A 15,400-nucleotide genomic window follows, 5' to 3' on the forward strand; every position below is an offset into this window, starting at 1 on the left:
CATTTTATCCCACTAAACAAGGGGAATGCTTCCATATTCTTTATAGAATTTCATAATGGTTGAGGCTGGAAGGTATCTCTGGTGGTCATCTGACCAAACCCCCCTTACTCAAAGCAGGGTTAGCATGAGCAGGTTAGCATGCCCAGAACAATGTCTGTGTTTTGAGTATTTCCAAGAATGGAGACTGCACAGCCTCTTTGGGAATCTGTCTGTGTTCCCCTTGCAGAGGAAAAGCGTTTTTTTTAAATGCAAGTGAAATTTCCTATGCTATAATTACTGCCCACTGACTTGTTTCCTGTCCACCTTGTGTCTTCCTCTCCAGAGGGAGGAACATGGCTCCATCTTGATTATATCCTTGCCTCTTTTTTACTGAGGAGCACAGAACTGAAGCCTATACACCAGATGTCTTTCCAGGGTTGAGCAAAATGGAAGAATCACCTCCCCCAGTCTGCTTGCAATGCACTGCCTAATGCTGCGCAGGATGCTGTTGACATTCTTTGCCATGGAGACACACTGCTGGCTCATGATCAGGACCAGAACCCCCAGGTCCTGTTCCAGGCAGTCAGCCTCCAGCTTGTGACAGGGCGCAGAGTTCATGAAATCATAGAATTGCTCAGGTTGGAAAAGACCTTAAGGATCATCAAGTCCAGCCACAACCTAACCATACTACCCTAATTCTAACAACACTCTGCTAAATCACGTCCCTGAGCACCACATCCAAACGGTTTTTAAACACATCCAGGGATGGTGACTCAACCACCTCCCTGGGGAGCCTATTCCAGTGCTTAACAACTCTGTCTGTAAGGAAGTTTTTCTTGATATCAACTTAAACCTCTCCTGGTGCAACTTAAGGCCATTTCCCCTCTCCTGTCACCTGTTACCAGTGAGAAGAGTCCAATCCCGCTCTCGCTGCAATCACCTTTCAGGTATTTGAAGAGAGCAGCAAGGTCTCTTCCTTAGCCTCCTCTTCTCCAAACTAAACAGCCCTGGGGTAGTTCTCCTCAGGAGATGCACTTTGTATTTCCTACTGCTGAATTTCATGACGTTCTAATTAACTGCTTTCACAAGTATGTTGAGGTCTCCAAGAATGGCAGCACAACCCTCTGGTGATATCTAGTATATGATCAGATACAAAAACTGAATAGGGAAACTTGTTCAGGTTTGCAGTGCACTTGATGCTTTTTTTCTTTCAAGCTGGTTGGATCTGATTCTGATACCAGTATCTTCAAGTTCAGATAACACAATAATCATTCACTTATGAAGTATTGCATAGTACTGAGATGGCGAATCTCATAAAAATGAGGGAAGAATATTACTCAAACAAGAACAGCAGACACTTTTATTTGAGAATGTTTTCAGTATACTTTTAGAAGAAAACACTATGATTATTAAGCCATTGCAGGAATATATATGCAGGAATATATATACATGTGTGTAGATAAGAATACATTTTTGAGGATAATTCTTGTGATAAAAGCAAGGATTAGCGTATGCAGCAGGCTAAGAAGAAGTTGAATACTGAGCACAAGTAATGAAAGAAGTGACATGAGATTTGAGGAATGAAAGGCAGAATGGCTGAGAAGTTGGATTGCAGTCCTGACTCTCAGCTTTCTGGCAGTCCCCTCTCACTCTGTAAAATGGCATGGTTTTTTTTACCAGTGTTAATCAGAAATTGGAAATCACAATATTCACATGGGGTAGGCAATTATTATCTTTCCTTGTTTTGCAGACATTGAAAAATGAAGTGTGAAGGTCAAAAACTTTCTCCAAGTTACAAACCAAACACTGTGGTTCTGGCCCATGCATCTGCCCTTAATTGCAGCACAGTCCTTTCTAATCATTCTTCTGCTTCAAAGAAGGACAGTGGTTGAGCTAGTTAGTGTTTTGATGATCTGTAACACTACTGACATGCATACCAAGAGGACAGCTAGACCAAAAAAGTTCCACAGAATAAAGAGTACTTTCTCTTACTTGAGTAAGATGTAAGAGTACATTCTCTTACATCTTTTCTCATGTGATAAACATGAATTTATTCCTGGTGAAAATAGGATATATTACCTTCCGTTTAGTGTCAAGAGAGAGTATGCAGCAAATAATTCCCTTTGTAAATTCATAGCCTATTTTGTTCCACAGTAATTTATGATTGTAATCAATTCTCAGGTATTAATGGTTATTTTTGTAAAATTGAACACATGAATTTATTTAAAAGTGTATGAATGTAGACAAATACAGATTTGAGATATCTGTCAATTTCGAGTGCTATATACATTTATATTTATTTTTTGTTTACCAATAAAGTCATCTAATTTGAATAAAATGATAATTATGATTGAATAGAGAGTGTTTTAAGATCTTTAGAGATCTTATCATCTCTTCCAAAGCAATTTTGGGGAAATTGAATTCTTCATGCCTGAATATACATTAATATTCTTTGACTGAACCTAGTTTCATTTGAAACCTTGCTTACTATTTTTAAAAGAACACGATGTCTTGTTTATGTTGGAAGATAAGTGTGTTTACCTGCAGACAAGATGGAAATGGATTCTGTTTACCAGCAAAAAATCCCCGTGGATCTTACCACAGCCACTAATGTGAGAAATATTGCCATGTATGCAGAAGTAAAACACTACATTACAGGCTTTTTTTTTTCTGCTTTTTTTTTTTTTTTTTTTTTTTTCCTCCTTTGTGGGGAAGGAGTACACTTGTTTATTCATCTTCATTTTTACATGTCTCTGCTTGTAAGTGCCCCTCGTTCCATGGGGAGGCCTCTCCAGTCACACTGCCAGGCTTTCTCCTTGTCAGTCCTGCTGAAAACAGCACCAATTTTAGCTAACTTTGACACAGTTACAAAAGAAGAGGGGAAAATTTGTCCTTTCTGAAGGAAAGACAGATGATATATCTAGACAAATATATATAATATATATATATATATATATATATAATAGATGTATCTATTTCATGAGAGGGCAGAGGGTTGGCCAGCAAGCAGGAATACAGCTGGTGAATCACTGCATTCACATCAACCACTTCTACCAGTTGGAAATTGGCAGAAGGTGCAAGTGTTGGGCTGGGAGACAGGGTAGAGAAACGTGACTGAAGCCCCTGCAGAACTAGGCCACCGCTTGTCTTGCTGCTTATGAGAACGGCTTGGTAAACAGCTTGCTTGTAGCTTGATGTCTGCAGCTAAAGTAATTCCCTAAAGTAATTGGTGGAAACGATTGAGTACCCAACTTGAAGCCTTTTGGGCTTACAATCACATTGTTTCACAGTATAGCATACGCTCTCTGTTCCTTTATTGTTCCAGATATCTTAACAGGCATCCAAACTCTGCATTTGGCTACTCAAAACAAGCATCTAAGCAACTCTTAAAATATCTGTCTTCACTGTAGGCTGTGGGGGCATGTTAGGAAGGAAACTGATGTACTGAAATTGTACCATCAAGTCCAGGTCTTCATTAACTTCTGCTCATTCATCACCTTACAGGTAGCTGTGCCCTGTAGGATTGTTGCTCTGTGGGTGCCACAGATGTGCCCCAGTGTTGGTAGTACTGAGCCAGCCTGTTCACTTATATTAGTGTGGTGGGAACCCAGAAATGACCAACTTGTTGGGAAAACTCACACCTGCCAGATTGGACTGCATGAGGTATGGGTATACTGAGAGGTCTTAAAATGCTGTTGGGATATCTGTGAAAACTGAGTCAGTGATGCTGGAGATAAGGAAGTCCATGTTCTGTCTTCTGTTTAAAGCCCAGAACTTCTGCTACCTCTAAGACCCCCATTGTATCCCTCCTGTAGATAAAAGTAAGCTATAGAGGGAGGCTTACCTACGTGCTGATTACAGCACTTTCTGGAGCCAGTGTTTTGGTCTGATCTTGCAGATTTGATAAACCTCTGCAGTTAATGCCCAGCAGTTAGATCAGCTTCTGGAGAAATACATAGTGAATCTCTTCATAGAAGTGGTGCCCAGGAAAATCAGATTTACCTGATGTGATGTTGGTGCTGGTCACTAAGTGCCAGGACAAGGACCCTAATTCCTCTGGATTAACAGATGTTGGTATCTAGCATCCAGTGTCAACTCCTTTATTTTAAACAACAGATATTGTTTAGAATATCAAGTGTACTCAAAATTCCTTTCTGGCTTGAGCTGTGAATGAGCAAGAGACATTATTTATTTTCCTCTTTGTAAAATGACTGTATATATGAGTTATCTTGCACTTGGAAGTAATGATTTTTAGAATTACGTGTCAACAGAGGATACTGTTTAGATTACTTGTCTTGCTTCTGTGCTTCAAATTATGAGAAACTACGTACAGTAACATTATTTAATGAACTTAAATAAGAGACCCATACATAATATTTTGTGATTACCTGAAAGTGTTGTCGTCAAATTTAAACTTTGCATATGCTAATACTAAACCTACCAGCCAGTGAAAACCTGAAGTATTTTTTATAATGTTCTTCTTCATTGAACAAGTATCATTTTAGTCTGAGTTAATTCTGAATTTCAGGTTATTTAAGCTGCTTTAGCACAACATTGTTCTTTCTGGTCACTGACTGCAGTGGCTGATTTAGGTTTTATTAAGAAGACATACAGGAGGACTGAGCTAAGAATTAAATACTGGTTGAACACATTGAACAACCTGTTCCCAAAATGAATGTGACTGCATAGGAATGAGTTAAGGCTAAATATGGCGATGTAAATGGTCCGTGATCTGAAATTTGTCCTTTAGTAGCAGTGCATTTTAGCTACACAACTAGAGAGAAGTGCTCCATGCAAATTGAGTGCATCCCCTGTCTAAACACGGGCAGTCTGGGTTGTAACACCGTCACTTATTTACAAGTCTGTAAATTACTCTGTGAAGGACAAGTCCCATTAAACTGTTGTCAGAAAGCTAGTGGAGTAGCATCAGCATTACATTATCCAGAAAACAATTTATCACCACCACTGATCAACCTTGACAGTGGTTTCTTTGTTATTAATAAGGTAGGGCGTTTGTTTTTGTTTTCAGTACTTCCTTGCAACTGTCCTGGTAAATTTTTAATCTGTCACTCAAACTGTGTTAGTTTCTGATAACTATGGCATCTTAATTGGGACTTTTTCTATTAACATCACCTTGATCTTTCTTATCTGTCCCATTTTGAACATGTTTTAGAGAAATCACGTTTTGACTGTTAGGGTGGAAACTGAGGGGAATTAATTCCAGATTTGAACAAGAATTGGCAAGTCAAATTAGAGATTAATTTCCTTCATCCAGGCTGCTGACCATATGAATCAGCTTGTTGAAATGGCTGGTGCCGACTGTCTTGCCTCATTAGCACAGGTGACTTTGTGCTTTCTGCACTGGAGGCAGGGAGAGGAGGGGAGCCCAGTGCCAAGCTAGCAGTGTCTCATAGGCTTCTTGGGCACAGACAAATGGGTTCCTTCTGTCCCCTTACTAAGAAGGGAAAGAATTACTACTGTGGCCCTGATAATGCTGCTGTTTATCTTGCCTTTTTAGGCCTCTCTTCTTTCCCAGTGACCCATGGATCTGGGTTGTTTTCCAAAACTAGCTCTATGCTAGTTGTTCTCTCCATATTTTTTCCATACCAACTCACTATAAGAAAGATGGTCAAGATGCAGGATGATGTCCAGAGAAGGGCAAGGAAGCTGAGCACATCTTATGAGGAGCAACTGAAGGAACTGGGATAGTTCAGTTTGGAGAAGTGAAGACTCAAGGGAGACCTTATTGCTCTTTACAGCTTCCTGAAATGAGGCTGTAGTGTGGTTAGGGTCTACCTCTTCTCCCATGTGACAGCAGTAGGATGAGAAGGAATGACCTTAAGTTGTGCCAGGGGAGATTCAAGTTGGATATTTGGAAAAATTTCTTCTCAGAAAGGGTGGTGAGGTGTTGGAACAGGCTGCCCAAGGAGTCACCATCCCTGGAGGTGTTCAAGAACAGAATAGATGTGACACTGAGGGACATGGTTAGTGGTCAAGGTGGTGATGGGCTGATGGATGAACTGGATGGTCTTAGAGGTCTTTTTCAGCCTTAGTGATTCTGTGATTCACCAACATTGGCCATGCTACGTTTAAAACTAAAGCAAAACAAACAATCAACAGTAAAAAAACACAACCAAACAGAACCAAACACAAAGTAATTAAGAAAGAAGGAAAAAAAGCCTCTTTCCCTCTTACCTTTTCTTTCTGACTCAGTTTGTCTGTGCCCTTGGCATAACTCTCAGTCACACTGCAGTGAGATGCCTAGCTTTCTGCTGATAGATTCAAGGGACAATAGTCACTGATTCACAAAACTGTTCTGTAGAGCAGCACTCAAAATGTCTGGTATCTGTTAATTAAAACTTACCTGCAGTATTTTTTTTCTTACTATAATAAGCTTTTCTTGTTTGTGTCTGGCTTTGTGTTCACAAGAACCTCCCTTGGACCTGATTGTGTTTCAACTACAAAATACAAAGTTTGCCTCTTCATTAGTCTCTGCAGGAAACTCCAAGCACCTCATATACTCATTTTTAAAATTTATTTTCCCCCAAGCTAATTTAGTAATATTAATGGTGTTTTGTACAAGTACATTTAGGAGTATATATCTCATAGGAATATGTTGTATCTATTGTTATTGACTGTCGGGTTTGCAACTGGTGACTCTACATAAGAAATATTCCTAGACCATAATCCAGGGGAAACATTAAATCTGCTGCTACTTTTTTTGATCTTTGGAGAATTTCAGGAGCGGAAAGAAGTGTGAAAAATTCAAAGTACAGTTGTTTCATTCCATAATGGAATTGCATGTAAACCACATAGCAACATTATACATCTCTGACAGAAGTACTTCCAGTGTACTTACACTGCTCACAAGGAATACCTCTGGCTTGCGAGGAGCGTAGTGAACTGCCTGAAATAAGTAAGACAAAAACCTGCAGTGGAGTATCTGCAAGGAGAGAGGTTACTGGTACCTGTCTCCAGAGCAGCTGTTTTAAGCACAAGTGATGAATCCTAGGGTTCATCTGCATTGCACAGAAGGCAAAGCACCTCATCAGAGTTACCTACCACTTGTGGCCAGTCTCTTCATTGGGAGATCATGTAGGATTTTCCTTTACAATGTTAAACTATGCAGAGACATAGAAAGTTATTAGCCGTGTTAGCATTGCAGCAGAGGATTGTGATCGCTCTGAATTATGCTTTGCAAATGCTTTTCTAACACACACACACACAAAAGCTGAGGATGTTCCATTCTTCTGGCAAGCTTAAGGAAACTTGTGTGTACATGAGTATAGCAAATATATACTTATACACGTTTTTACATTTAAAGTATTAATGGTTCTGGGCTTCACTGGCATGCTGGAGATTGAATCATTCCAAACTTTTACAGAATCACAGAATTGCAGGGGTTAGAAGGGATCTCAGGAAATCATTAAGGCCAATCGCCGTGATAAAGTCAGTACCCTGCAGCAGGTTGCATAGGTAGGTGTCCAAACGGGTCTTGAATATCTCCATAGAAGGAGACTCCACAACCTCTCTGGGCAGCCTGTTCCAGTGCTCTGTCACCCTTACTGTGAAGAAGGACTTCCATATGTTGTACAGAAATTCCTATGTTCAAATTTTAGGCCATTACTCCTTCTCCTATCCTTATGCAACACTGAGAAGAGCCTGACCTCATCCATTTGCCTCCCATCTCCCTCTAGACATTTATAAACATTTATCAGATCCTCTCTCAGTCTTTTTTTCTCCAGGCTGAACAGAGCCTCATGTTTTCCTCATATTTCAAATAGAATTTGAATCATCTGCTATAATTCTGGAAAAATCCTTCCTAATCGTTCAACTAGGTAGAAGGTTTGTTAGTTTAAACCTTAATCTAATTTACTTAAAATATGGACGACCTTTTCAAAGACTCGCACCCACGTCCAATCCAAGTAAGAGGATGTTTCTTTGAAGTCCTTTGGTACTGAAGCTGCCAGCATCTAAAGACCTAGATCAAGAAGGTGTTCTCCCTGTGCTCACTTATCAGGAAGTCACAGAGTAAATTTAAAAAAAATGAGAATATGTCCCAGACAAGACTCCTTCTGCATCTGCTTTCTACCTAGAAAGAAACACAATAGAATAGAGTATTTCTTTCTTCCTTTGTTCTCTATCCTATGTTTTCTGTTAGGATCACTTAATTTTATTACTCTTGTTTGTAAAAATAAGATCCAGCACTAAAACGTTTAGGAAACACTGCATTGTCTGCACTGCAGGCCATTAAATCTTTGCAAATCAGCCCTGGAATATCATCCTTTTCAATACATTATTATCTTTTTTGCATGGCAGGATGCTCTAATTGCAATCTGTCTAGATGAGATCCCACAAGTGCATTGTAAAACCACTACAAAGTGTAATTGGATGAGTCTTAAGCATTCTTGGCAGTAGTCAGTCTTTTCTACCTCAGTGGCTTGTGAAGGTATTAAAGAAAAGGACAATTTCGATGTGTGTAAGAGAAAGGATTGGCTACTTATTTTTACAGCAAGGAAAATCATTTTGTTGATAGCGCAGAGGAAAGGAATATTTAGCAATAAAAATGACAGAAGAAATCCATTAATGACCTAAAAAAATGCCTTATGTTTCAGCAGCTTCACTAGTTTGCCTGCCAGTAGTCAAGCATTAAACTAACACTCTTAATAAATTCCTTTTTTCTTTGTATTCGAACAAATACAAATTTTAAGTCTACCTTCTGCTCCTGCCCAACTAAAGTGAGACAGATGTCATGTGCATACTCATCTAAATTAGACTCCTGTCCATTTCCTAACTTTCTTTCAAATGTGTTAATGCAAACGAAGGACGCAGCACTCCGCATAATTATTGGCGAGGGTGCAACACTTTACTGGATTTTAATTCTTAGATGAAATATGTGCAGCCTGCTGCACAGAATGTCAAGTGTCTCAAGTCAAATTCGCTTCTATCCAAGGTGACCGTTGTGTTCATCTCCCATGCCAAGTGATTGGTTCCCAAACTTAGCTTTTCTTTAGAGAGCCATGAGTGGCCATCCCTGCATTTGGACACGTGGCTGGAAGAGTTTGGTAGGACCATTTGCACTGGAAGGTCTGGAGCCAGATTTAGTAACTGCAAGAGGATTAACGGCTTGTTGCCTGTTGGTTCAGACATGTTCCAAAATGGTGATGCCTATCAGTTTGTGGGCTGCTGCACAGTTAAGAAGGTAAATGTAACTGTCATACATTCTTTTTCTTTTTTCTTTTTTCTTTTTTTTTAATGGTTATTGGTTTGGAATTTTCTTATTTTCACATTCGTTCTTCAAAATAAAGTCAGCATAGCATGGGGATGTTCAGATCTCTATGGTGTCAGAAAATGAGCACTGAAAAAACAGCTGGTGCCAAAAGGAAGACAAAGAAAGCACCTAACTTCATGTAAGCCTGGTATTATAAAATATTAAAATCCTTTCCCAGCATTTCAGAGTTGCAGTAGTAGTTAAACATACCAGAATTAGGTAGTTTTGTTTAAGAAATACAGTACTGCTTATTCAACATCTAGCTGAACAGGTAGTTTCTTGAGAAATTTTCTATTTAAATGTCTCTCATCAAATGCAAAGCCTGATCCAACTCATCATTCATCTTACTCTTGCAGGTTACTAGCCTGGTTACTCAGGCAAGACAATAAATAGATTTTGGTTTGTTTTTCTTTTATTTTTCAGTTGAAACAGATGGCAGTGGAACAGTTATGCATGCCTTTGAAAATTACCATTTCCGTTATCTGTTCCCACTCTTAAATATAGCAAGTTAGAGTTGGCATTTACTGCATAACTTCTCATGGAGCTTATAAAAATGTTTATTAGTCACTACTGTTGTATTCACTTTGGGAAATGTATCTGAATGAGAAGGGAAAGTGGAGAGGGGAAGCAAATAACAGTATTTTACCTACTTAGATAGTTTTTTCCCCTTCAGAACTTCCATTGTTTTTCCCCAGGTCCTCTTTTTTCTTTCTGTTTGGGGCCTTTTTTTCCCCTGATTCTTCCTTTGCCTCATCTTGCTGAGAGGGAGCCCCTTTCAAGTGACTCCCACTGTGCACGTTGTCCCTTTAGGGTGTTTCCTGAGTTTTCTCTGAATAGTTCTGCCCATCTTTCTGTGAAGTCTTCTAATCCTTTGAAAAATCCTTCAGTAGTGGTTCCTACAGCTGCATTCACAGTTTCTGAGGCTAAAATACAGTCCTCTTCTGATATCTCCTCAGGTTATTCTCTGAGGTTTGTCCTGCACCACAGGTGGGCTGTTTGAAATTGAATTAAATCATGCCACCCACCTTTCAGTCTTTACACTTCCATCCTGGCCTAGTGGAACCAAAGCATCTTCCATTGGCTTTGGATGACAGACTTAATTCAGGAAGTTGAACTCTCCCTTTGAAGAGTTGGGCTCATTTTAGCAGCTTTGGTTTGAAATTCTGGTTGTTAAGTCTCTTTGTACTGAAATGTCCTCAGAAATAGACTGCTAAACTAGAATTACATAGCATAGGAATGATGTACTTCTGCCTTCTGAATTTTTTCTGCATTGGGGTACCACAGTCTAGTCACAGTTTTGGGGGACTGTCTTCTGTTTTATAAAATACCCCAGATCCGTGCTGATTAATTTAAGACCTTTGATTACTTTGTTCCTGTCTCTGCTGAGCCCGGTGTTGAGTGCTAGATTTCTCTGTAACCCATAGTTTTCATTTTCATCTTTTAAAGTTACTTATAAGGTCAAAAAATTCAAATCGTTTGTAGGCCTGTGGTTCTACAGTAGCATTTGTAAGTCGCCATTGTCATCCCCTCTCTTAGTACCAGCTGTAATTATACATCAACCACACACCTGAACTCTTTCTATCCTAAAGCAGAAGGGATAGATCTCTATGCACACATCTTTCTTCTGTTTAAATAATGAAATATTAGATCACAAAAATTGGATGATATGAGAAAGATCACATCAGGCCAAACTGCAAGAATTGTTATCCTTTTTGCAAGTCTGAAAACATTGACACAGGAGAGCTCCCTTAGATGTACAGGTCCTTCATGGCTCTCTTCTTTTATTGCTTTCACCAGTACAAAAATCATTTTACTCCATTCAATGAAAGCAAATGCCTGTTGGTCTGTGGCTTGTGGCAGTACCCAATGGCCTTACCCCCCAGATTAGTTTTTCTCACTGGAAATCAATACATGTTAAGATAGGCTAACTTTTCTTCAAACTGACAGTTTTTTCTATAGGCTTTATATCAAACAGGAATTCAAGTTGTGTTCAGTGCATTGCCATTTCTTACATTATTTCTCTGAATTGTTAACAGCTTTATTGGAGTTGGTCTGTGAACTTTCCTATCCTCCGAAACCCATGCTTATGGGTCTGCTAGTCCACAAATCAACTTTCCAGTAAATGTTTAATCACTTTATGGCAAAAGAATCCTTCTGTGTGGGTTTCCAAAAAAGTTAGGCCTATGAAATCAGATGGTCTGTGTATGGGTGTCCATCTGGTTACCTGGTGTTTGCTATGGGATATTTAAAAACATATTGACCAATTTCCTCCCTTTCAGAAATGCAAAGAAACAGGCAGTTTATTGATGTCGCAGTGCTGCAGGCTTGCCTGCAGAAAGGAGGCAAAAGTGTACGAGCTATAGTAGACACGATAGAATCCACTCAAAAAGAGAGAACAAGAATAGTTAAGATGCAAAAATGTCTTCAGTCGACTTGCATGATAATTTGTAGAATTTGACTGCAAAACACAGACTTGAGCTTTGCTGTTCCTGCAGCTTGCGGATTTCATGGAAGCTGGCAACACTAGAAGAAATGTTTGGGAGGAAAGTCTCATCTTCTTACATTCTTTGCAGGGTCACTAGTTGATGTTTAGTTAGTTGGTGACATTAATGTTGATGTTTAAATAAGTTAGATGGAATAAGCTTTGAAAACACTTATTTTTTTGCTGTGACTGCAGCTAGCTGAGGTTCTGTATGGCAAACGCTTTATCTGCATGCAGTCTAATGCTTGTGGCTTCTGTGACCTATCCATAGGGATCAGGAAGAGGAACTGTTTGGAGAGGGGGTCAGCTGTCACTCTACCCTATCCAAAGGCACTGATGTCACCTATTCAGGAGCCTTCATTTGGTTCCCTACTACCAGCACTGGCTGTGCAGCCACTGGGGGGCAGGGATTCCAGCTCACAGTGGTAAAAGCAGGTTCATTCAACAATTGGCTCAGTTGGCTCAGTTTAGAAAGCTGTTAGCAGCACTGTAATTCAACCAGTGCTGTCGTGGAGGGTAAAGGTAATAGGCATGGTGTAGGCTGGCCATCCCTGCTGGGAATATTAGCATCCCTCTGTGTCTTGAAAGATTTGGTATATGCTATCTTTCTGTAGGCAGACCTGCTGTGCACTGCCAAGTATGTATGTATTCCAGTAATTAGCTCAGCCTGTTGCTAAACTAGATGTATTGATCAAGTGGTTCAAGATAGGGCTTGTAGTACTTAAGGCACCTTGCTTGCACTCCACTGTCTGTGCCACTGTTGGAATGTGATAGGGCTTGGCTGTGCTGTGGCTGCATTTTAAGGTCTGTTTTTTTCCATGTTTGCAGGATTTCATTCTCCCACCTCCAGAGACACAGAGGAAAGCGGCGCAGAGCAGGCATATTCCTCCTGAACTTGGTAGGCAGGAGGTGGCCATGATGGGCAGCCAGCAATGGCAGGGTAAGGCCGACCCTTTTGGTGCAGTAGCTGTCTCCTTGGTGAGCAGACTCTCTGAACAGCAGAAGATCAGCAAGTCACCCTATAGCCAGTTCAAAAATTTGCCCCCTGTGCTGCACCCTTTGAACAAGACTTTGGTTACGGGTGACCAGTGGAAGGATGTTGATAGCATCCAGGAAAAGCGCAGGTCTTTCCTATATGAGTTCTGCAAGAAATACAACAGTATGAAGAAGTTGAGAACTCACCTGGTGCACATAGTGTCAAGAATTTACGTGGAGGACAGGCACAAGATCCTGTACTGCGAGGTGCCAAAAGCAGGCTGCTCCAATTGGAAAAGGGTCCTCATGGTGCTCAATGGACTTGCCACTTCGGTACGCAATATTTCCCATGATGATGTGCACTACGGAAAGCACCTAAGGAAACTGGACAGTTATGACCTAAAAGGAATATACACACGTTTGAACACGTACACCAAAACTATATTTGTACGTGATCCTTTGGAAAGACTGGTATCTGCCTTCAGGGATAAGTTTGAACATCCAAATAGCTATTACCATCCAGTGTTTGGGAAGGCAATAATTAAGAAGTATAGACATAATGCAAATGAGGAGGCATTGGAAACAGGATCAGGAGTTAAGTTCAAGGAGTTTATCCAGTATCTGTTAGATTCCCATCGTCCAGTAGGAATGGACATTCACTGGGAGCAAGTCAGTAAGCTCTGCTATCCTTGCCTCATCAACTATGATTTTATAGGAAAGTTTGAAACTCTGGAAGAAGACGCCAATTACTTTTTGCAGCTGGTAGGTGCTCCAGCTGAGCTAAAGTTTCCTAGGTTCAAAGACAGACATTCCTCCGATGAGAGAACAAGTGCAGAAGTAGTGAAGCAATACTTAAAGGAATTGTCTAAAGAGGAGAGACAGCTGATCTATGACTTCTATTACTTGGATTATTTACTGTTCAATTATACATCACCAATTGTATAGAATCAGGATAGCTTCAGGCTTCTATTAGATATTTATCATGTTGGGATTCAGAAGAACTACTTTGATGCTACCTCTGAAAGGAAACAGAGTGGCTGCTAAGTGGAGCTGTGTTGGCTTAGTGCAGGTTTTATAAACTAAAGTGACATAAAATTACAATAAAATGCACCGAAAATAAGACCCATAAACAGCATAAATTGCAGTAAAATGCCTGAAAGAGCTGCTTATACCATTATTGTGGAAGAGGTAGCACAGCCAGATGTTACATTAGCTTACCTAAAGTTCTTTAAGAGTTTAAGAAAAAATCATTCGGAGTAGCATGATTCCTTTTGGTGTGTCTGCTTCATAAATTGGTTTTGAAACTATTTTTTGAATGTATTTTTTACTTTCTGTCTCTTATTAATAAAGAAGCATTGGCTAATTTTCTAAAGATGTTTGCAGTATTCTCAGTTGTGTGAGTTGGCTGTTTGATTACCATTGGACTGTAGCTGCTTTTAGATCTGAGTATTTTACATAGGAGGATGGTCATGAGAACAAATGCATAACACTGCAAATGACACAGCAACTCAGCTGTTTAGCAGAATAAGTTTGGGTTGCAACCTGAAATCACTGTCCACTAGCCTATTTTGACTGACGTACCAAATAGATGATGCATAACTCTTCTTTCAGAGAACTGATGTGTGCGTTAAAATTAACATTTTAATTTTACACTGGAGTCAACCAAATGATGAATACTGTGGCACCAGTATTTAAGATAGTCTTCATATTTAGCTTAAGGCAAATTCTTAGACTGGTGGCTAAGGGACATGGCAATGTTTGTATCAAGAAGCAGTTTCATTGCAACTGCTGTGATTGCTCTTGGTCTGCCAGTATCCAATCATCAGCCCAGGCCCTGGCAATTTGTTGCACAAATAGGGCCAGGATGTCCCAGGAAGAGAAGAAATCTCTACAAAATGGATAGAGGAAAATCAGAGTACAGGTAAGTGAAATGTCCTGTTCCTTTGTTCCCCAAAACTGTTCATGACCAGAACTGTTGCTGTTCTTTCCTTTATCTTGTGTGTATATGTGGCATTATTCCTTTCACAGGAGTAATTATGGGTTCCTGTGACCCACAGGGAGACAGACCATTTTCCTCACATACCCTCATTGCTTGTTTCTCCCTTTCTTTTCTCCCCAGAAGAGGAGAAAATCTATTTACTGCCTTTATGGTGCTGATGCATAGCCCAGCAGGCTCTTCCCATCTCTTCTTAAGGCAGGATGAACTGCTCTGAGAAGAAAAGATAAGAGCAGACTGGGCACCCAAAGGCAGAGATTGTACCAGATGGGGCTACTGGCACCCGTGGCAAAGCCAGCCCATTCCCTGGGCTGTGGAGCAAAGACAAGAATGAAAAAGCCCACAAACCATCAGCAGGAGGCTTGGAGAGGTGCAGATGTTCAGCACCAACAAGGAGGTACATGGATGCCTTAGGGAAGTGAGCACAGTACTACTTTATGAGCCATCATCGTGCATAGATAGACCATTCTGGTTAACACCAGAAGTGTTTGGGATGGGACTGTTGAGACCTTTCTTCAGGTAAGTGCCTCAAATTCTGGTTGCTTCACTCTTGCCATGAGTTCTTCTGTGTCATCAAGGAAGTTGAGTAAAAAGTGAATGTACACCAACCTTTTGATTTCCATATATTTGCTTTGTCTTGTCTGAGGTAGGTGTTTGTTAATTAATTGCTAATTTGCAGACAAAAAAAGGAAAGGCT

The 15,400-nt window shown here is 40.1% G+C and overlaps 1 protein-coding gene across 1 annotated transcript in view; it reads left to right on the forward strand.

Moving 5' to 3' along the window:
• The window catches only part of CHST9 (carbohydrate sulfotransferase 9), a gene marked incomplete at both ends in the record, with an annotated part of 32,887 nt that extends 19,235 nt beyond the window's left edge, over positions 1–13,652 (forward strand). The window contains 1 exon segment of the mRNA XM_079533702.1: positions 12,561–13,652. Within this exon segment, the coding sequence (XP_079389828.1) occupies positions 12,561–13,652 (1,092 nt within the window).
• Between the last annotated feature and the right edge of the window lie 1,748 nt (positions 13,653–15,400).

The sequence above is a fragment of the Tetrao urogallus genome (genome assembly GCF_951394365.1).
Source record: "Tetrao urogallus genome assembly, chromosome: 3".
Lineage (NCBI taxonomy): Eukaryota > Metazoa > Chordata > Aves > Galliformes > Phasianidae > Tetrao > Tetrao urogallus.